The sequence below is a fragment of the Trichophyton benhamiae genome (assembly GCF_000151125.1).
Source record: "Trichophyton benhamiae CBS 112371 chromosome Unknown Abenha-G-c-176a04.f1, whole genome shotgun sequence".
NCBI classification, from domain to species: domain Eukaryota; kingdom Fungi; phylum Ascomycota; class Eurotiomycetes; order Onygenales; family Arthrodermataceae; genus Trichophyton; species Trichophyton benhamiae.
In genome coordinates this window covers 61,954-83,890 of record NW_003315107.1, presented here as the reverse complement: position 1 = coordinate 83,890, position 21,937 = coordinate 61,954, and the positions used below count along the sequence as shown (strand labels likewise).

The 21,937-nt window shown below is 47.4% G+C and overlaps 7 protein-coding genes across 7 annotated transcripts; 4 read left to right on the top strand and 3 right to left on the bottom strand.

Annotated features, from left to right (window-relative positions):
• Nucleotides 1–120: 120 nt before the first annotated feature.
• ARB_06950 (phosphatidylinositol kinase (predicted)) lies at nucleotides 121–4,458 on the top strand (the record flags this gene model as incomplete). Its single annotated transcript, XM_003014343.1, has 1 exon — nucleotides 121–4,458. The coding sequence occupies one exon, from the start codon at nucleotides 121–123 to the stop codon at nucleotides 4,456–4,458; it is 4,338 nt and encodes a 1,445-aa protein (XP_003014389.1).
• Nucleotides 4,459–4,849: 391 nt separating this feature from the next.
• On the bottom strand, nucleotides 4,850–5,662 carry ARB_06949 (uncharacterized protein; the record flags this gene model as incomplete). Its single annotated transcript, XM_003014342.1, has 1 exon — nucleotides 4,850–5,662. The coding sequence occupies one exon, from the start codon at nucleotides 5,660–5,662 to the stop codon at nucleotides 4,850–4,852; it is 813 nt and encodes a 270-aa protein (XP_003014388.1).
• A 480-nt stretch (nucleotides 5,663–6,142) lies between these two features.
• On the top strand, nucleotides 6,143–8,601 carry ARB_06948 (uncharacterized protein; the record flags this gene model as incomplete). The annotated part of the gene is made up of 3 exons (XM_003014341.1): nucleotides 6,143–6,239; nucleotides 6,370–8,364; nucleotides 8,402–8,601. The coding sequence occupies 3 exons, from the start codon at nucleotides 6,143–6,145 to the stop codon at nucleotides 8,599–8,601; spliced, it is 2,292 nt and encodes a 763-aa protein (XP_003014387.1).
• Nucleotides 8,602–9,033: 432 nt separating this feature from the next.
• ARB_06947 (fungal specific transcription factor, putative) lies at nucleotides 9,034–10,269 on the bottom strand (the record flags this gene model as incomplete). The annotated part of the gene is made up of 2 exons (XM_003014340.1): nucleotides 9,034–10,108; nucleotides 10,181–10,269. 2 exons carry the CDS (start codon nucleotides 10,267–10,269, stop codon nucleotides 9,034–9,036), a joined length of 1,164 nt encoding a protein of 387 aa, XP_003014386.1.
• Nucleotides 10,270–10,494: 225 nt separating this feature from the next.
• ARB_06946 (C6 finger domain protein, putative) lies at nucleotides 10,495–11,586 on the bottom strand (the record flags this gene model as incomplete). The annotated part of the gene is made up of 2 exons (XM_003014339.1): nucleotides 10,495–10,780; nucleotides 10,838–11,586. The coding sequence occupies 2 exons, from the start codon at nucleotides 11,584–11,586 to the stop codon at nucleotides 10,495–10,497; spliced, it is 1,035 nt and encodes a 344-aa protein (XP_003014385.1).
• A 4,653-nt stretch (nucleotides 11,587–16,239) lies between these two features.
• On the top strand, nucleotides 16,240–16,536 carry ARB_06945 (uncharacterized protein; the record flags this gene model as incomplete). The annotated part of the gene is made up of 1 exon (XM_003014338.1): nucleotides 16,240–16,536. The coding sequence occupies one exon, from the start codon at nucleotides 16,240–16,242 to the stop codon at nucleotides 16,534–16,536; it is 297 nt and encodes a 98-aa protein (XP_003014384.1).
• A 375-nt stretch (nucleotides 16,537–16,911) lies between these two features.
• Nucleotides 16,912–17,794, top strand: ARB_06944 (DHHC zinc finger membrane protein; the record flags this gene model as incomplete). Its single annotated transcript, XM_003014337.1, has 3 exons — nucleotides 16,912–17,020; nucleotides 17,147–17,555; nucleotides 17,623–17,794. The coding sequence occupies 3 exons, from the start codon at nucleotides 16,912–16,914 to the stop codon at nucleotides 17,792–17,794; spliced, it is 690 nt and encodes a 229-aa protein (XP_003014383.1).
• Between the last annotated feature and the right edge of the window lie 4,143 nt (nucleotides 17,795–21,937).

Below are 21,937 nucleotides of genomic sequence, written 5' to 3'. Positions count from 1 at the left end.
ATCGATTTGATCGCCGTTCGGATGTCAAATTTGGGTGATCAAAGAAGGCCTTTCTTGAGTGTGTTGGCGCAATTGGTTGAGAGGTCTCAGAATATTCCCCTTTGTACCAAGATCCTAGGGATGGTAGAGAACTGGATCTTCCAGCCCACGGAATCCTGGCCTACATTGAAAGAGAAAACAGCAGTTCTTCATAAGATGCTGCTTTTCGAATCAAGGACCGACTCAACAATGCTTGGGAAGTTTTTGGAGCTTGTCATTCGAGTCTATGAAGACCCCAAGATCACACGAACCGAGCTCACGGTCAGGCTAGAACATGCTTTCCTAATTGGTACAAGGGCTCAAGACGTTGATATGCGAACTCGTTTCATGTCAATATTTGACAAGAGTTTAACACGTTCTGCCAACACTCGCCTGAGCTACGTTCTGACTTCACAGAACTGGGACACCCTTGCGGAGTCATTCTGGCTCACTCAAGCTTCGCAGCTGGTGATGGGATCAGTTGATATGTCTGCATCAGTCAAGCTACACCCAGACGACTTCACAATTCCTCCTACATCTTTCATATATGGGCATTCTGAGAAAGATCCAGCTAAGGAGAATGTCGTTGTCGATAACCACCTGGAAGCTCTAGTGGCAGAACAGAAGAAGTTCTCTGCGGAACTTGGGGATGTTAAAGCCCGCGATATTCTTGAGCCACTCACTGAGCTTCAACACGCGGACCCTGAAGTTGCATACAAAGTCTGGGTTAGCTTATTCACGATCTGCTGGGCCTCTTTGACACGAGACGAGCGAATTGATCTGGAAAAGGGGATGGTATCACTTCTCACGCGTGAATATCACCATAGACAAATTGACGAACGGCCCAATGTTGTGCAGGCGCTTCTTGAGGGAGTTATTAGAGCTAGTCCTCGCTTCAAGATACCTCCCCACGTCATGAAGTTCCTCAGCCGCACGTTTGATGCATGGTATATGGCTGCTATCGCTCTTGAACGGTATGCGATTGATCCGGTCATTGACACGCCGGTGGTTCGAGAGAGCAACTTGGACGCCCTTGTTGAGATATATGCTGGATTGCAGGAGGATGACATGTTTTATGGTACCTGGAGAAGGCGCTGCAAATTCGTCGAAACTAATGCTGCTCTTTCTTACGAACAACAAGGGATGTGGGATAAATCGCAACAATTATATGAGTCAGCTCAGGTAAAGGCACGCACCGGCTCTATTCCATTCGCTCAAGCCGAATACTTCCTTTGGGAAGATCATTGGATGATTTGTGCACAAAAGCTCCAACAGTGGGATATCCTGACCGATTTTGCGAAACACGAGAATTTCAACGACCTGCTTCTGGAGGCCACTTGGAGAAACCTGGAGAATTGGCAAGGCGACACCAATCGTGAACAAATTGACTCTCTTCTAAAGTCAGTTTCGGATGCACCCACTCCACGCCGCACGTTTTTCCAGGCCTTCATGTCCTTATTAAAATTCCACACGAAACAAGAGACTTTGCAGGAGTTCAATAATGTTTGTGACGAATCTATTCAACTGTCGATTCGAAAATGGCACCAGCTTCCAAAGCGGATCACCAATGCCCACATTCCCATATTACAGAATTTCCAACAACTTGTCGAGCTTCATGATGCCAGCGTTATCTGCACCAGCCTTTCGCAGACCAACGAACGCAACATGGATACAAAATCTGCCGAACTGAAACTCCTTCTTACCACATGGCGAGATAGGCTACCCAATGTATGGGATGATATCAATGCCTGGCAGGACCTTGTCACTTGGCGACAACATATTTTCCAACTTATCAATTCCACATACCTTAGCCTTCTCCCTCCTCAGACCAACAATGTGGCAAGCAATTCGTACGCCTTCCGAGGCTACCACGAGACTGCATGGATAATCAACAGATTTGCCCATGTTGCACGGAAACACCAGATGCCGGAAGTTTGCATCAATCAACTCAGCCGAATCTACACGTTACCCAATATTGAGATTCAAGAAGCCTTTTTGAAGCTGAGAGAGCAAGCAAAATGTCATTATCAGAACCCGAAGGAGCTGAATAGTGGACTAGAGGTCATCAACAACACCAATCTCAACTACTTCAATGCACAGCAAAAGGCAGAATTCTACACCCTGAAGGGTATGTTTTTGGCGAAATTGGACCATAACATGGAGGCGAATGAGGCATTTGGCGTAGCTTTATTCTATGACTTACGTCTGGCTAAGGCTTGGGCCGAGTGGGGCCAGTACAGCGACCAACGATTTAAAGCTGATCACTCAGATATTGATCAGGCTTGCAATGCAATAAGCTGCTACCTTGAAGCCGCTGGCCTGTACAAAAATCACAAGTCTAGGAAACTCCTCAGTCGTATTCTCTGGTTGTTAAGCCAAGACAACGATGAAGGGAAAATTGCAAGTGCGTTCGAGAATTTCAAGGGGGATACTCCTGTTTGGTACTGGATTACCTTCATACCTCAGCTACTTGCAAGTCTTGCACACCGGGAGGCTAGGCTATGCAAGGCAGTTCTCGGGAAAATCGCCAAGTTGTATCCTCAATCACTCTTCTTCTTGCTCAGGACCAGCCGCGAGGATTACCTAGGCCTAAAGAAGTCACAAGAGCAAAAACAAGAAAAGCTCAATCGTGCAAAAGCCTCGGGATCTCCAACAACAAAGAGCGGTTCTCCAGAGGCCAAATCTTCTATGCTTCCAGATGCTGCGGCGGCCTCGAGCTCACCGAGGGCTGTAGCGTCTCCCAAGCCAACGCCCCCAGTGGCAAATGGACAAACTCCTAATGAAGGTGACGCAGCTCAAAAGGATAAACAACCTTGGGAATATGCCGATGAAACAATGGCAGGTCTTAAAACAGCCTTCCCTCTACTTGCCTTGACCATGGAGACTATGGTGGACCAGATACACAAGAATTTCAAATGCCCACCTGATGAAGATGCTTACAGACTTATTGTTGCTCTACTCAATGATGGTCTTGCATATGTGGGCCGTATGCCTACATCGTATGCACAAGACTGCAAACTCCCACATTCTACCGAAGCAAATATTACCCGTTTTGCAGAAACCATTCTTCCTGCACACATTCGAAAGTCGTTTGAGGCCGATTTTGTCACCAAGAAACCAACCATGTACGAGTATATCCATAAGCTGCGACGATGGAGGGACAAGTTTGAAGAGAAATTGGACCGCCGGCCACAATATGCCCACTTGGAGTCATTTTCGTCTCACCTTAGCGAATTCAAGTTCATGAAATTTGATGAAGTTGAAGTTCCTGGACAGTATCTTGAACACAATGACAAGAACCAAAACTTTGTCCGCATTGATCGGTTCCTCCCCCACGTTGATCTAGTGCGTGGAATTGGGGTATGCCATCGTCGTTTGAGGATTCGTGGCCATGACGGCAGCCTACACACGTTTGCTGTCCAACATCCTGCAGCCCGCCACTGTCGTCGTGAGGAGAGAATGCTTCAGCTATTCCGAATCTTCAACTGTGTATTAAGGAAGCGTAAGGAAAGCCGTCGACGCAACATTTACTTCCACCTTCCACTCATGGTTCCTTTTGCACCGCATATCCGCTTGGTTAAGGACGACCCATCCTACATCTCTTTGCAGGGTATATATGAAGACCACTGCCGCCAGACTGGAATGGCCAAAGATGAGCCGGTTCTGTTCACAATGGAGAAAATGCGAGCTCTGGCAGAAGCAAAAGCAAATGTAAGTGTATCAAGTGTGGACGACCCAAATCCAACTTCAGCTAACCCTTCTCAGCGGGCCCCCGAGCAGGCTGGAATCCTTCGTACCGAGATTTTCGACGCCATCCAAAAGAAATGGGTGCCCAACACCATTCTTTTGCAGTATGTCCAGCAGACGTATCCAAACTTTGCAGACTTCTGGCTCTTCCGACGACAATTCTCGTACCAGTATGCTGCAATAGCCTTCATGACTTACGTGATGCATATGGGCAACCGATACCCAAGCAAGATACATATCTCTCGGCGGACAGGCGATATTTGGAGCTCTGAGTTGATCCCAGCAATGAACTCTGCCAGGGCTATATTTTACAACCCAGAGCAGGTTCCCTTCCGGTTAACTCCCAACATCCAAACGTTGATGGGACCGTTGACAACAGAAGGCATCTTTGCTTGTGCCATCATGGCTATCGCTCGTTGCCTCACTGAACCAAGGCTCGAGTTGGAACAGCAGCTCAGCATATTTGTACGGGATGAGCTTGTGATGTGGGCAAGCGCGCAGCAGCGTGTTCTCCAGCAGCTTAAAGATATGGTGCAGAGCAATATCGACTATATCGTGAACCGAGCAGCCAGCTTGACAAGTTCTCCAGACGGAAATCTTCCCGCAAATCAGTCGGTTATTGATCTCATTTCTCGGTCTGTCAATCCTCACAACCTAGCCCAGTGTGATGCTTTATGGATGGCATACGTGTAATCTTGTCTGATCCGCTTCCATCCTCTTAAACCTCTTTCTCTTCGCCTATTGTATTATTGGTGATGTGATTTCTGTTGTTATTCTCTTATTTATCTAAATTTCTTGCGTCTTACGGGCTGTCTAATATGACCTCGCTCATCGACACTGCAAAGAAAGAAGGGTTAAGCATGGCGTTCTTCTGGAAGGAAAGGAGGCTATTCATGTTTTACGTTTTGTTTGAGTTTTGATATTGTGATGCTCTTGTATGATTTATTCCAACTGACATTAGGCCAATTTCCTTTGTCGCAATAAAAAAAATATGTAGTTAATCAAGTTAATCAAGTTAATCAAGCCAATGAACGCTTCGCCCGAGTACCTTCCTCACTAACGCCAGAGATGATGCATTTAAATATTAAACGAGGGGACCTTTCTTCTTTATACCCAATCCTGCAGAAAATGGCTTTTTTGCCTTCTTTACCCGCTTAAACGAGGGAGGAGGCATTTCAGTTGGAGTTGCGGTATCTTGATCATCATCATCAACAAGCCGTTTAACTCGATTGCCGTCATCAGTCATAAATGCCCTTTTAGCTGCCTCTTCAATCTCCTTGTCCTCCCTAGCTCTCGCCTCTTCAGCTTCTGCCTTCGCCCTCTGCAAAGCCAACTCTCCTCCTCCACGTTCCCCCCTCTCTATCCTTGCGTTTCTCGATCGTATTTCATCCAGAGCATCGGCTACTGCCATTTCCCGCTTAGAATCCTGCATCTTCTCCTCTAGCTCTAGCATTTTATCTCTCTCCTCTCGCTCGAGCTCCTCATTTTCTTCCCGTTCGAGACGATCTAGCGTTTCATCGTGTGTTTCGCTCACTTCCTCGCTTTTCGCCTGACGCCACGGTTCAAAATTTCTTTTAGCTCCTCGTTCACAGACATAATCCATGTTTTTAGGGTCCGTCTTAAATGTGATCTCGCTCGAGCATCGGGTACATCTGATATAGAACCGGTATATTGTAATGTTGAGGTACTTCTCATCAGTGGTTTCCTTCCGCGCATTGAACTTGCGTCCCTTGTATATGTATTCACCGCAATTAGTGCACTTTAAACTGAACGGCGCCATAAGGCGGACAGTCAGGAGCTTAGACCCTGACGCCCGTAGATGCTTGGGAGTTCGGGTGATGAGCGACGGATCAAAATCCGGTGGGTAGTACTTGGTGAGGACCTTTCGTTCAGACATTTTGGCGGCTGCAGATGTACAATATGGGTAGCTATTCGATGTGTCTAGCTTTCTTGAGCTTCTGTTCTGGCGTTATGAGATTTTGAGCTTGCGACTTTGATATCTTCGACGTTGAATCTGAAAATGAATTAAGAATTATGGATAAGCCTGAGATTTCGATAACTCACGTGATTTTCTTTATCGGAAGCTTCTTATTGGTCAGCTAGTTTGAGAGGCTGGAATTACATAAGCATCCAATGTTTTTTGCCCGTCGCGAATGTCAACAACACACATTGGAAGTAAAGAGAAATCAGAGGACGGCGAGGGATAGAAGGAATTGTTGTAGCGTCTTCTTCGGAGCGAATGTGTGCATATAAGCGGGCGATTATTGTCTTTTATTGAAAAGTGACCTCCCGAATACCCTCTCTTCTATTCCTGAAAAAAGAGCACCTAGCACCAGTGCAATGTCAACGAGCTCTCACCGGTGAACCGCAAACAACCATGGAGGAGTTTTTACGCAACTGGAGGCAAGACGCCTTGAATAAAGGGCAATACGATTCGGCGGTATATATCGGTGATAAAGTGCTTGCTTTAACCAGTACGCACAATAATTCTAAATACAGCTACCTGAGAGCCGCCGGGGCTAACTTCGAATAAAGACAGTGATAACGACGCATATTGGCTTGCTCAAGTGCACTTTTCAAATAACAACTACACTCGAGCCTTAGCGTTACTATCCACGAAAGATCTCATCACTCGGAATTCATCATGTCGATACCTTGCTGCCCATTGCTATATCAAACAGAACAAATTCGATCTCGCGCTATCCATACTTGGGGAACACAACCCAACCCATCTTATTCAGAGTGCCAGCCGACGAAAAAAGCCGCACTTGAATGGCGGCTCCCATGTCACCCTTAGGAACGGACGCTCTATACCATCTCGCACGGATAAGAGCGATACGGATGCGTACCAGGATGCCAACCATATTAAATATGAGGCCGCCATGTGTTATCTACGAGGGTGCTGCTATGCAAATCAAAATGCGTTTGACCGCGCGAGAGACTGCTATAAGGATGCTGTACGGATTGATGTACAGTGCTTCGAGGCATTTGATCGGCTTATGAGAAACTCGCTTATGTCCCCAACCGAAGAACTTGAGTTTTTAGAATCACTGGACTTCGACTCAATAACTCCGTCCTCAGATGTCTCCCTTTCGCAGGAAGCATCAGAATTCACGAAGTTGCTGTATACAACTAGGCTATCAAAATACTCCTCCTGTTCTGCACTGTCTCATGCCATAGAGACTCTCTCCACTCACTATAACCTCGCAGATAACTCAGACCTCCTACTCTCTCGCGCAGAAACGCTCTACACTCAGTGTCGGTTTCCGGAGGCGCTTTCTTTAACCTCATCGATTCTCTCCGCTTCGGATTCAATGTCGGCATTAGTATCTCAGGGAAGTCAAAGCCAAAATCTTGGGCATTCCCCATCAGTCTACCCCCTCCATCTTGCCTGTCTTTACGAAACGGGCGCTACGAATGCTCTGTTTCTCCTCGCGCATACTTTATCAGATAACGTTCCAGAGGAGCCTTATACCTACCTTGCCATTGGTGTTTATTATCTCTCAGTCTCGAAGATTGCTGAGGCAAGGCGATTCTTCTCCAAGTCTTCCCTTCTCGACCCTCACTCGGCGCCAGCTTGGATTGGATTTGCGCATACATTTGCTGCAGAGGGTGAGCATGACCAAGCTATTGCAGCTTATAGTACTGCTGCTAGACTATTTCAAGGGAGCCACTTACCCCAGCTCTTCCTAGGAATGCAGCATCTGGCATTGAATAATATGGCTCTAGCACATGAGTATCTGTCTGCTGCATATTCCATGTCTTCGGGATCCCCCTCAACTAGCAACACTCTCTCCTTAAGCGTCAATTCCGCTGGAGAGCCGCCTGTTCCCGGACCCTCTGGTGGAGACCCTTTAGTGCTTAACGAGCTTGGAGTCGTCTTATATCACGAAGCTAACCTGGAAGACGCTGTTCACCTCTTCCGGCAAGCTTTAGCGTTATCTGTTTCCCTAGAATGTGACCCCAGTGCTTGGTTGGCAACCCGGGCAAATTTGGGTCATGCGCTTCGTCGACTAGGAAAATTGGAAGAAGCTTTGTCCGAGTTTGACGAGTGCCTTCGTATAGGTGCTGGTGGTTCAACAACCATTTACACCGGTTATACAGGCAGGGCAGGGGCAGGGGCAGTCAGGTCTGCTGGTGCGTCCGCTGTGGGAGGTTACGAAGACAGAGGTCTAATAGGATCCTTCCACACAGCCCGTGGTATAATACTATTAGAAATGGATCGGACGACTGACGCTGTTACAGCATTGCATGAAGCTGTACGAGTACTAGGCACTACTGGTGGGGATGCAGCAGCTGGCGCTGGAGTTGCAGGTACTTTACTTTCAAAAGCTCTCGAAGTTTGGGCTGTCGAGGAAGAGACCAGAGTAGTGTCGTTCCAAGACACAAGTAAGGCACGCAAAGGAAAATACTCTTCAGCCAATTCCAATAATGAAAAATTAAGACATAGGTCTACAGCCAAAGGAACCAAGAAATCAGCGACTGTAGATGAATGGACAGATGATGTTCCTGACCGACCATCATCTAGCGGACCGGATGTCCAAAATATCGGTATGGAACTTGATGGAGAGGCCAATGATTTACTTGAGCACGCCCTAGGTAAGGCGGGATACGGGATACCTCGTGTTATGCCCAGAAATCCTGGGTCTAGCACTGCTCACGAAGCGCGGCCTCGTTCTGATATACCAGAACCAAGTCGTCTCCGGTCGACAAGGACAACTCGAAGACGAAGTCCTCAGAGAGGCCCTGGTGGATGATAGATTATGCCAGCCACTTTCTGACCATGGACTGATACCGTTGGAGCTGTACCAAAAACGCATTTTTATGAATTGCTAAACTTATGAATATGAACTTACTGATGATGCATGGCGGTATATCCTGTCTCGCTACTTCAATATCGAGCCCTGTCTACCATTAACAGCCCAGTTAACCTATCTGTTCCCTGATCACCACTAATTATGGGGCATTATTATAAGAACTTATAGAGAGGATGCAACAATATATTGGTCTGCATACCATATTCAGGCTCCAAATCCCGCTAATATAGAAAACCCTCCAAATACATGCGTTAGAGACATGCCTGTGACTTCGTTGCCGGGCAGAGAAGATAAAAACAAGTATCAACGCCAAAGAACTCCAGGTTCCGTTGCGGGATAAATGAAAGACAGGATATGTATATCCGTCGCTCATAAATATAATGACGAGTGCAGTATGTTGCAAGTTGCTATTGCACCGAGATAACCATAATAATGAAGCTAACCTGAGAGATCACGGCCATAAGGGTGGATCTATGTACTCTGCTGCGCGGTCAACCAGGGTTGGGAAACTCCAATCTCCACTGGCAGAGCTCTCTGGTGTAGGAGGTGGAATCGAGCCAGATCTCGTAGAGGCAGCAACCGAGGCCCCTACACCTCCCGTGACGGGTTGAGTGTATATTGGAGCAGGGTTGAAGCCGCTAACAGACCCAGTGATAACGCCATGCTGCCTGAGGTGTATCAACAATGCTGCATTTAACTTTTGAAGGGCACGTAGGGACTTGATTAGTGGCTTGGCCCATTGCGTTTCTGTGTCTGTGGGTATATCCGTGGCTTGTTTATTTGGGGCCATCGCAGCGGCGGGATCATAAGCGCCCTCTAGAGATCCCATGTTTGATGAACTTGCGGCAAAAGTAGGGGAACTCTCAGCTCCCGCTTTCGGACTCATTGGTGAGATATCATCTTCTTTTGCACGCTCTGTAAGAACACCCTCTAATCGCCGGAGTAAAGTCCAGATATTTGGGTCGGTCTTGGATTCACCAACAACGGCCAGTAAAAAGGCGCTACTAATGGCCCGCTGAAGGCCGATCCATGACCGGGCAGCTTGGCGGTTCACTGAGTACATCTCAACGTACGCTTCTACCGTCCGCGATAGAGCAGCAATGCAATCTTTTCGTAGTGCGATAGTTGTAGCATCGTTGAGATCAGCATTTGGCCTTAGCGAGGGACGACAGATCTCTGATGTAAGGTACGAGGAGTGCAACTTTAGGCCCAGTCTCTCAATATTCTGGTTAGACGAGACGCAGCATAAAGGATCACGTAGATAAGGCGCTGTATCGGCCAATATTCGTTTGAGCTCCGTCCTGCATGTCTGTATGGTGGAAAACGGGACCTGCGAGCCAGTTGAAAGCATGCGACTTTTAACTATATTTAAGGTTAAGGCTATAAGTTGGCAGATGGTTTCGAAGAAAGATCTCTTTCCAGGCTGCGAGTCTGGATGGTAAGGAATATCTGGATGGCTAAATGCCATTGCAGATGGTCTGTCGTATGATAGCGAGAAGTGACTATCTTGCCACGCGGTTGCCCACCTATAAAGGTTCAATTAGCAAAGCACCTTATATATGTACCAGCAGTAAGCTCGAAGACCATATTCAACTTACCATACAACCCGTCTGGCATACTGTTGAGCGGGTGAGAATTTATGCGACTCAACTTGGAGGCCGAGAACCATGCCCATTCGATGGCTCATTCCTTAAGAAAGGTTAGTAAAAGACTCACAGATTAATGCAACTGAACGAAAACACACATACCCAAAAGTATATATGACACCCCAGGGTTCATATTATATGAAAGGACATTCCCAATAATTAAGAGAGTCTGTATCGCATCCAAAGTTGGTCGTGATACGAAGTTTGTTGCTCGTAAAAATTGATAAGCACAACAAACTAGGAGGGAACTTAGCAACCCAGCTTATCTAGTCAGAAAACACAACACCATACATACCATATACCTGAGAAGTCAATTCACGTTCCTTTCCTGGCATATCAGACGATTGGCAGCCTGCGGCTAGCACAGCGAATAGCAAGCCCACAAACGCTGTGGGCATGCCAAAAGGCTTACTCAGCTCATCACCGTCATGTTCGCTAATCCCAAAAGCAGCCCTGTTCCGAAGACATAGCTCTAAGTTCTCCTCAAACCGATCAAGATCAGAAAGTACAGGGTAGATTAATGCCGCGATATCACGGTAGTACTTGAACAGTCTAGGTTACCTTGTTAAACTTGGGCTTTCCCACGTATTAAACACGATCATTGCTTACCTGCGGCACTGTTTATCATCTGGAATAGCAGCACAAACAGACCTGATGTCGTATGTGGTTGAATCGGAGGACCAGAGGTCAATAAATGGATATGTGGCAGTCTCATTGTCGAGACCTAACTTTGGAAGAATGCCACCCTCCAATAATGCTTGAGTGGCTTCCTTGGGTGATCCTCCAAGCAGATAAGCAAGAACTGATCTAGATCCCAGATGAACAGTGCCCCCTCCGTACACATTTTTTGCATGAATTCCTTCACGATCTGATAAGGGCTCGTCACGAGGGAGGCGGGCCTGTTCGCTAAGAGGCTCCGGTGACACCAATGCAGTGCTGTCAACCTTTTCCATTTCCATTCGGAGCGAGGACATGGCGCGCTCCATCTCTTTCAGCTTTGAACAAACGCTCTCCCACTCAGCCCGTGATATCGATACTCTCTCCTGCTCAGCCGCCATACCATGCATTTCAACGTCTCCAACCGAGACATTTCCGGAGCCCTCGAGATTTTTTGACATATCCTCGGAGTCGTGGGGAGGAGGGGTATTCACATGGCGCTTTTTGGAGGGGCGTTCATAGGAGCATAGATCTGCATGGTCTCGTTTTACACACCCGTCGCAAGGCAAGTTGCGATCGCATTTGACCTTTCGGGTGTGGCACGGGTAGCATGCCTTCGGTTCGCGCACCTTTCTCTTCGTACGGATTATGGCGTCAATCTCGGACTGGGGGAGGTGGGAGACGGGCGTTGTTGAAGACATGGTTAAAGGAGCGTTCCTTCGGGGCGTCTGGGAGGGCTGAAAGTGGGTTCAATGCAACGGTTCTGGGCACAGAGCTCAGGGATTCAGCGACGAGAGCTGCTAGTACTACCGATTGAGTACAAACGCCATGGCGACGGGTGTTCGGGAACAATAATTATCTCTCTGCTGTCGCAGCTGGTCTGCAGCAAGAAACGTCGAGCCGTCAATTCCTCTTGCCGTCGATAAGTTGGATCCATAGATATGGCTTAGTCAGCAGCCTCACCCCGTCGGATAAAACGGACCGGCGTGATTGCTTAGATAAGCATGCATCCATTTGATCTGCATGCAAAGAACGAGCGAACTAACGCAGCAGCAATAAAACAACGAACGACAACGACGATAACGACGGCAACGACGGCAATGACGGCAACATACAATATACAAGGACGATAAGGAGAAGGATGGCCGAGGCAGCAGAGTATAGAATGCAGGTGTTCGATGCAGCCGTATGATGGTTGAATGGGCAGGTTGGATGACCACATGCCCAGTTATCATCCCTGGCCGCCGTGACAAGGCTTACCTGATGTCGGAAATTGGGCAACTCGGACGATAAAGGGCAGTTCCTGCAAGGAGAACTTTTCCAGAAGGTCCATGGAAACGATGAGGCAGCAATCCGTCAGCTGCCTCGAGTAATTCCTGGGATCAATAGCCTGTTGTCTGGGCCAACTGCGGTGAGGAGCACCCCCCTGCTCAACGGTCAATTAATTCTCGCAGCAAACTAGTGGAATCCTGCATCATAGATGTTGGTCTTGTGCCCTTTCTCCTGCAGCGAGGAAACAGGGACTCCGAACCAGAATTGTTCCTCGACATGGCCGGAGTAGGCGGTAGCATGGGTATGGTGTTGCTGTGAAATTGATGGAAACAGTCCGAGGCTATAAGAAATCTATACTCCATCATACCGCCTACACGGAGTATTCCGTATTCACCCGCATGAGAAGGCTCGTCTCTAACAAATATGAATCATCAGGTCCAACTGCGGGCGCAGTCATGCAGTCTCCCAGTTAAGCGCTACGAGATGGATTCTTACAGGCCTGTTATTACTCCGTCTGCAGGGTCGACAACATTGATGCATCCTTGTAGTCGGAAAGGGTCTTCCAAAGCGCCCACCAAGGCCAACGGGCTCTTGTTACGCCCAGTACGGAGTATGGATGAACTCAATTCTACACTTTCATTCCACGAGCGGTAACTAATGGATCGTCTTGTGTCTCCAGAGAACTTGGTTGATTACCCATAACTACGGAGTACAAATGAGCCTTGATAAATTTTATTTCTTTGGCGTATCAACCTTTGAGCGCCCCATATAAGCCTCAGAGCCACAAGCCCCAAATGTCCCACCAACAGGGAGGCTGAGGTAAGCAGATAACTAAACTAACTAATTGAGTTACAGGCAGCGAATAGCGAAGGGAGAATAACTCATCATCATCAGCGGCTTCTGCACGACCTCATCCTTCAGGGCAGGAGATTTGCACCAGCATCAATTCGGTTCCCGCTAGACTGGATTGGCGTTGGCTATCTCTCCCTTGCTGCCTAGCGACACCCCTGCATGCCCTTTGAGTCAACTGCTTTTCCGCCGGGCGTGGGGTTGGATAGGGATAAACCGCAGGCGCACTAGTTAACTAGTGAAGTGACTAATTCACTAGCTAGCGTCTGCTGCCTCAAGGCAACCACGAGGCTGAAAATAGCCTTGAGGAACATTTTACACTCTTCACATTTGCGGGAACACTAAGGGACTAAGCCATGCCAGTTCCACAATACTCGCTTGACGCTCCTGAGGCGTCGAGTTACGGTGAAGGTAAGACAAGAGATATTGCAAGAAAATAATTGTTATATTCTTTAATCAAATCGAATTTGTCTATAAGCTATGGTAAAAAGGAATAAATGAAATCCTCATGTAGTAACCCAGCAATCCGTCGCTATGATATATATAAGTATGTAAAAAGTGGAATGGAAGATGAATGAAAAACTCGTCGGTACAGGCAAGTGAGTGCCCTCCGTGCAGACAGAACCATCCGCTTAATCGCAACGCTCAAAAAAGTAAGATGGGAGATAACAACCAAAAAAAAGTAGGCAGCAGTGATGGGACCATTTCCCAGCAACAGTCTCTTCAGAGCTGGAGATTAATCGCAAATATCAAAATTGAAAAAAAATTGAAAACAATAAGTAAGGAGTGCAACGTCAGTCATCCAGGGTGAGTATGCATCATAACAACATAAGAGTACATCTTGGTGACAAGTTAGCAAGCCGCATTTTTTAACAGATGAAGACCCGCATAAATGTCCATACCAAATCTCGTCTCAGGTGTCATTTCAAGGTAGTCATTCATTTTATATAGGTGCAAGCGTCGCAGGCGTCATGCTGGCAAACTATGCATCGGCAATGGTGCTCGTAAACCTTTGGTCCATCACCGCAGCCACAACAGAGGTATAGAGATGTTCCTCGCTGCCGCAATGAAGGATTATAGTTAAATGTAGGCATGACGACAGAAGGTAATGTGTGTGGCTCCATGGAGTCATTTATTGACAGCCTGTGGTATGAATTTGTCGATGGCATTATTGAGGTTGGATTGTGGAGTGAGAGTGATGTCTGGACGCAGCAAGGAGACTTTGCTCCAGGGTGCTGGCAGTTTAGGCAGGAAGAGCAGCTGTCGATGATCATTGGGCCAAAGCCACACCGACAACAGACCCAGTGAGTAGCCTGCGGCATGGCCCTATGTATAGATGAGGGCAAACTGTCGAGTTGATCCGCAAGTGAAAACAGTTGGTTGCCTAGTGAGAAACGCAACGCAAAAGGGACAGTGAGCTTTATATATGTCTAACAAGATATACAAAGTCTAGTATAGCAGTCCAAGTAACAGATAGTATGATCTTTGATTCTTGCTTTATGGTAGGCTGTATGAAGAGTGTTCGTGGGATGAAAAATAGGAAGCAAGAACAGGAAAACTTGGTGATATATAAATGATGATTCATCTATATATGTATGTGACCGAAGGAAGGAGGAAGCCTGTAGAACCAGGGCATCATGAATGCCTGGATTTGCGGGTCTCTGTGCCCTTGAACGCAAAACCGCAAAACCGTAAGTTGCCTGGCAGTGCATATAACTTAGGTCAGGTGTGTTTCGCTCCATTTGAGGTATCTGACGGCTTCCAAGCCGAGAAATCACGAGATAGGCACCCAGGATTGTCCCAGGCGGAATCGTAAAGGGAGGCCTGGACATCGCTGTGGTTGCCCGGTGGCAGCTCCGCCCCAAATTAGCGATTAGTAGTGGGGGGCAGAAATAGGCACCAATGTGCCTGTGTAGATCTCGTGAGGACACTAGGGATGACTCGACCGCTAACCGCATACATCTAGACGTGAAGGTTGATGTCAGGCTTGCAGGTTGAGTCAGAGGCTGTTGTGGTTGCTGAGGCCATTCAGCTGTCTCAGGAAAGTCCGTGATAAAGTTGCTTGGAGCCTTCGCTGCCCTTGGTCGAACTGTTTCCCTGCCTCCACGCTAAGCCCAAGGCTCCAACGGCAGGTCGAGGGGGCTGTCCAATAGGAGCCTTGCTTGGCCTGGACCGCTCCTTGGTTGCCTGGAGGAAGCGGGAAAACAATCAAAAAAAAAAAAAAAAAAAAAAAAAAAAAAAAAAATGAAAATTAAGAAGAATCGGACAACAACGATAACGACAGTCGACGTGACCAGTGCAATGGTGATAAAACATGGGAAATACCGTAGGAATTCAATACCGTGTTGCAACTCGGTTAAACGACATGTTGAACAGGCTGTGGTTATTGTGTAGTTAGCTGCTTAAAAATTCGGAGGTCTTGAGATGCAAATGAATGTTGTTGAATAATAATCCAGCATCTAATCCTGAATGATCCCAGGAGCCTATGAGAAATCTATCCTCAGTAAAAGGCGAACGCAGCAGCCTGGGATCCTTAGAATGAATTCCCTGTAGCCTGGACGCAAGGCAGTGATGTTTCAGCAGGCTGAACTAATCACTCCTATCAAGTAAGTTCGGGCTTCGGTCGTAGGATGGAGAAAAACGTGGAATGCAAGATTGACCATGATCCGAACACTCGCAGGAGCTCTCCGTATGCTGTCAGCAGTTCTCGTGAGGGCTTTTTTTTATTATTAATTTCTATTTCCATTTTCATTTTCGCCTCAAGGGCAACTACCCTGGTGCCTGAGATCGGAAACCTCGTGTCAATCGGGGTTTTCCTTTCGGCTGGGTCTGTAAGTGGGTAGATTTCGGCATGAAGCGAGAACTGAATATCTTGACCTACCACAGAAGGCTTTTCCTTAGAGACAAGATCTTCGGACTTTTTTTTTCTTCTCTTTGTATGGATGGCTGCCATCCGTGTTAGATATTCGCTTGTGTCAAAGAATAGATGGTCTGTTGGCTCGACTCCTCGGGCCTAGCTCCGCCCCTCCTTCAAGATGAAACTTGATATTCTGACGGGTAAGCTTGATTTGTTTCAGCTGCAGAGCAACATCATGTAATGTTATGGACATCATATGTGAGTGAGCATTCCAGCAGCGCTGGTGTCTCCAGACACAGAACCAGTGTTTCTATCAGGCTGGATATAGTGTCTTCACGAACAGCTAGCAACGGCTACCTATCATCTGGCTGGGTTAATGTTGCTGCAGGCCTTCGTAAAGGACTGTGCTTCCTCTTCGGCCCTACTCAGTGCTGATGATAATGATGATGATGATGATGATGATGATGATGATGATGCCTCGCTGTCAACCAAAGGCTGGCGCTGTCTCATGGATGGCTTGTTTCCTGCCTCTGCCTGTCAGCCTTATTGCACCCAGTCGCCCGGGAGAAAAGCAAAAAGAGCGGTTCAGCTTGACCAACCCATCATCACACCAGCCAAAACCTACACCGTTTTGCTTGTCTCTAGCATGATCTGCCTCCTTCGCGAGCGATGAGTCCACCCTGCATCGGCTCGTATCTTAGTTGGCGCTTCGTTGATGTTGATCGTTCAGTCCAACCTTTTTTGACGATCTTCCCGGGCGTGCGGGGTGTCACATGACATCACCCTATTTTGATTACTAAGCCCAATGAAGCTTTGCTTGCTTTTTCTTGGTTGACTTTTTGGAATCTTGAAACTTGGGCAGCAGCATGGCAGCATCATCATCGTTCATCCGGAGTGCATCTAACAGCCCATATCGACTCATTCTTCTTACCCCATGCCCGTTACTTAGCTGGAATATATTATTTATCAACTTCGTGTGAAAACTCCCCGCAGGTCTGGCAGGCAGCCTGATGTTGGCTGCTCGACAAGCTACCACCAGTCCGGGCTGATGGCATGCGATCAGAAAGCTGCCAGTCGAGCTGTCGCGAGGATCATTCCAGCTTTCCTAGGTGGGCTTATTGTCTATGGCTGCTATTCTATTACAAAGGCCTTATGCAGTGAGTAACTTCGCCCTCTCATTGACGGTTGGGTCTTTACTAACGTCTACGAAGTTGATTACTTGATTAAGCCGGCGGCTGTGACCGGATTACACCCACGCATCAGCATAGCTATCGGATTATTAGTTACATTCTACGTCCTTCTCGTATTCTTGGTTACGACATACCTTCGATTGCTTATCACAGTTATATTTTTCCCCGGCTACCTTCCGAGAGGGCCACAATGGTCAGGCTCAAACAGGCAAAAGAAGAATGAAGGAGGGAAGGGACACAACCGCCCTGGTAGCATCGATCAGGAGAAGCCAGAAGCTATACCATATGCGACACTGGGTAAGCATAACGCAAATGACGAAAAGAACGTTTATCCTTTTGATGCTACTGGCTTGGAGGCATTTTACATGAAAGACATCTTCGTCTGCCAGCTAGACGGCAAGCCACCATGGTGCTCCACTTGCTGCCAATTCAAAACCGACCGGTCACATCATTGCAGTGAAGTCAACAGATGTGTGAGGAAAATGGACCACTTCTGCCCCTGGTATGACTCCTGTATACCTCTTAAACTTGAATGCTGCTGAATGTGTCGATACTGACTCGGAATGCAGGGTGGGCGGTGTGGTCAGTGAGACTTCATTCAAGTTTTTCATTCAGTTTCTATTTTATGCGATGCTGTTTGTTACCTTCAACGGGGTTGTAATGGCTGTTTTTGTTGCTGAACAGAGAAATATGGTAAATATATACACCTTTGACTTTTACCATGTGGCTTATAGGGACTAATATGGCTCATACTAATACAGTTCGGTACATTAAATATACACTGGCTTATTATTCTAGCGGCGTACGTATTAGAATCCTAGTACCCTCATCTCGCTGACACTTAACTAACCTGCAATAGATCCGGGTTCTTTGGGCTCTTCTTGGCAGGGATGCTCATAAGCTCCCTCCAGATGGCGCTCCGCAACTGTTCCACAATCGAAAGTCTCGATTGGGGTAGTAAAGTTTGGACTTTGGCTATTTTAATTCCTAGGCCCCTGGATCTCGACAATCTCCCTATAGAAAGTCGCCCGCCATTTCCCGTTGTCTCTTACCCTATATCTGCGTCTCAGCCAGGAGCTCCATATGCCTCTCGCCGCCAATTTGCCATATTACATACACGTCCTGGCGAAAACCCATTTGACCTTGGGGATCCCTTCGCAAACCTGGGGGAGGTCATGGGCCATTCCGTGCTTGATTGGATTTTACCCCTAAAGCATAGTCCATGTGCCTCCCATAAACGGCAGGACAGCATGTACGCCCTCGGCCCTGTTGTCCAACGGATGAAAAAAGAAGCAGGTTTACTGGAAACTTCCGCTCGTAAGTCTGGCTACCACTCTTACAAGACCAAAAGGAGACGTAGGGATGGAAGATCCAGCGACTCCGATCCATCATCCTCACGGTCCACCCATAGTCGGTCACGAGACGAGAAAAATAAAACTAACCGGAGACAAACAAAGGATCCTCTTAAGCCTCGCCATCATTCTCGAGATGAAGACAGATCGGTCCGGAGATAGTTTTTTGTCGATGGTGCTTGATATATCATATATATAACATCGGTTCAAGTACTATGCACTAGAGAAACAATGCTCACACTGTAGACTAATTATGTACATTGATACCCTTTCCTTGGATACCCTGCCAGACTCTCTATTTTTTCGCTATAATTTACCCCCTACTACTGTTACAGCGACTGTTACATTAAGCTGAAGAGGCTCCCTCTTTACCCTACTTAGACCTTGTAATACCCCCGTACATGCTCTTAGTTAATATAAGATTGTCTTATACCTAATGATCATTACTCGACAGCTATGGCCTCTCACTCAGTTATAACGAAGCAAAGTTGAAGAGCTAAGATTGTCATTTGTCATTAGCTCTCTAGGTCATGTTGGTAATAAAAACTAGTGGTCGGTAAAGACCGTAACAGGCAGGCCCATATAGTAGACTCCTGCGAGAGAAGGAAGGCAAAAGATAAAATCATAAAATCGAAAAGAGGAATCAGAACAAGGATAAGGAATACAGAACGGGTATCAGGCGTTAGGCTTAAAAGGCATAGACAGGACATCATAGAAAGTAAGGAAGTAAGCGGTAGGAAGTAATCATCCACATTGAAATATCAACAACAACGGATCCATTCAGTCATCGTCATGTTTCGTAGGGTCGGTGATGAGGCAGACGTCAATGAGAAAGCGTGTGTCGACGGGTTATAGGATGTTGGTTTAATATAATGCCGCTCGTAGTTCGAGGTAAAAGGTACGATATCGAAGGTGTAGGTCAAGGTGCCCCACCTTTTAAGGGGGCGTTCTTGGGTGTTCAACGGCGGGACTCATAAGTGTCTAGGGTGATAGGGCGGATATGTATGTTGTAGTAGCGAGCGGTTGACGGTTGTAGTGCGGGATTCCACTGTCTAGACGATCATATGGATGGAATCTCTACATGTGTCGCATCGAAGGTGTCCACAGCTCGGGCATCTTGACGGGCTGGTGTCATAATCGTTGCTTTCCGAGCACTCGCAGCACGTCCATCGATCAGAGCCGAACATGTAGTTCTTCGGGTCGGGAGACTTGACCATGGCTTTCGATGCCACAGAAGTTCCACCGAAGACGCCGCGGACTTGGGTTGTGTATGCAAAGCACATCCTGAGGTGACCCTTGCTTGAGTGAAAGAAGTAGAATAGTGTTCTTGAGCACTTGAAAGAGATGTTTCTGTCCTTTTGTCTGGCTTCTTTGAGGCTGTTCAGAGCAGGGTTGTCTTGTCAGAGGTGAGTATGTGTGAGGTGTAGGTTGTTGGATGGAGGAAGAAGCCGACGAAGAGGAGGGGGGAAGACGTGCAGTTTAAATAACCAAAACAACAACAACCCATCCTCACTGACTGACTGCCTTCTAAACAGAGAGCAGAAGAAGCAGCAGCAGAAAAGCATAAATCAGGAGCCCAGAAGGCAGCAACACGTCTGCCTTCCCTAGTGCATGAGATAATAATTGCTATAACAAGCCAGAAGCCATGTAGCAGGATGCACCGCCCTCACGTTAGCAAACATGCTGTTCGAGCAGGAGAGGACAGCCAAACCAGACACACACACGCATACATCTGAGCCAGAGAAAGGGAACATCAGAGTGTGAACAATGACCATTGTTCAGGAGACTCTCTGGCCTCCGGTGGTGGTAAGTTAAGGCCGCTAACCCGTAAAAGTCGGTCAGGGGGAATGTTTTTGAATGACAGGCCGTATACTGACTTATTGAACAGTCCAGATCCCAGTAACATAGCAGAAAGAAACCAATAAAAGCCCTCGATCAGCAAGAAAATGGCTAGATGATCATGGTTCCTGTTTTAGCGGCTTAGGCAGCTAGCATAGAACTTCCTCTGCATGAAAGGTGCATATGATGCGCATGGGTGCCTTTGCTAGACAAGGCTTGCGGCATGGATTATGGCAGCTAGCTTGCGTTATGGCCTCGAACACCTGTCAATGTTCAGCCCCGGTGCTGGTTTGCTTTATCTGGCAAAGTATTTCTCTCGGAGTACCCTGCCAAACGGGGACACTGATGGGTATTTAAAAATCCAAATCTTTTGAGGTTTACCATGAAGCTAACACACAGGTTTTTTTTTTTCCAGATACAAGCTCCAGTTCTGTAGCCTCGCTGATACCAATATTCCTTTTTTTTTTTTTTTTTTTTTTTTTTTTTTTCGATGCCTTGGAAGCGAATTTTCCGGATGTCAGGTCCTAAATAAACGGGGAAAAACCACGCTAGTCAACACTGTCTTTTTTTTTGACGGCAAGCCCTGCAGATCCACGGCCATCATCAGGTCCAGAATCATACCCAAACGTCTCTTTGTCTAGGATAAGTCGAATACTGCTAGTTTTTGCATTGGCTCTCATCTTCATGGATGTCAAATCCTGCTCGCACAGAAACTGTATCACGTGACACGTTCAAATGCCGGCTGAGTCGATTGCAAAATCTCTTCCTCCTTTGCACGGCTTGCGATGCGATGAAAGGACCAATTGAAAACAGTATATTTCGGTGCTAACCGTTGGATCAGGATGAAATCCCATGCGCTGCTTACAGCTGCAGTGCCACAGGTTCGCTCTTTATTGTTGGTGGAATAGTGAAGCGGTTCCTTGAAGCAAGGCTAGGGCCATACGAGAACGGATGGCCGGTGGCTGTGCTGTTTCTCCCAGCCGGATAGCACTCAAAATTTAATATTAATCCGTATCAGAAGCGAACATGGGACTGAAGCGGTTAATTGCTGATGTTCATCAAGAAAAATATCTTGGAAGGCATCAGAAAATGTGCCTTGGTTGAGCAACCCACAAAAGGCACACACAAACACACACACACACCCATGGTTCGCATTAAGGCTTAGCCCGCTCCTAGATCAGGATGCAGGCTGAGTTGCAGGGGGGGGTGGATATGAGATAGTGGATAGTGGGTTAAGTCTGTTCCACGGTTCGGTGGTGAGTGAGTTTGGCCCTGTGTTGATGGCAGAACAAGCCCTTGAAGGGGCTCGGTGTCCTGCAGTCTGGGATGCTCGGGGTGGTGCCTCGCCTTGCAGGAGATGGAGAGACGCTTTTGCCTCTGCTTCTCTTTGCTTCTGCTGCGGAGCCAAGTTAGCTTAACCAGCTCAAGGGGAGATAGGAGGAAAGGCTTGCATACACCTTCATGCATCTCGGCGGCACAACATAGCTATGGAGCGCTACCACCAGCTGCAGCCTTGGGGGAAGGGGCGGGGAGTGCCCCTGAGTCGAGTGGAATAGAATCAACTAGACGACACTGGCATGTCCTCAGCGTAATCAACCGACCGACCGATCAGCCGGACGGTGAGCTCTGCTGCCTGGTGTTAGTAATCGTCCGTTGAATTGGTCGACGCAGGGAAGAAGATGGCCACACACGC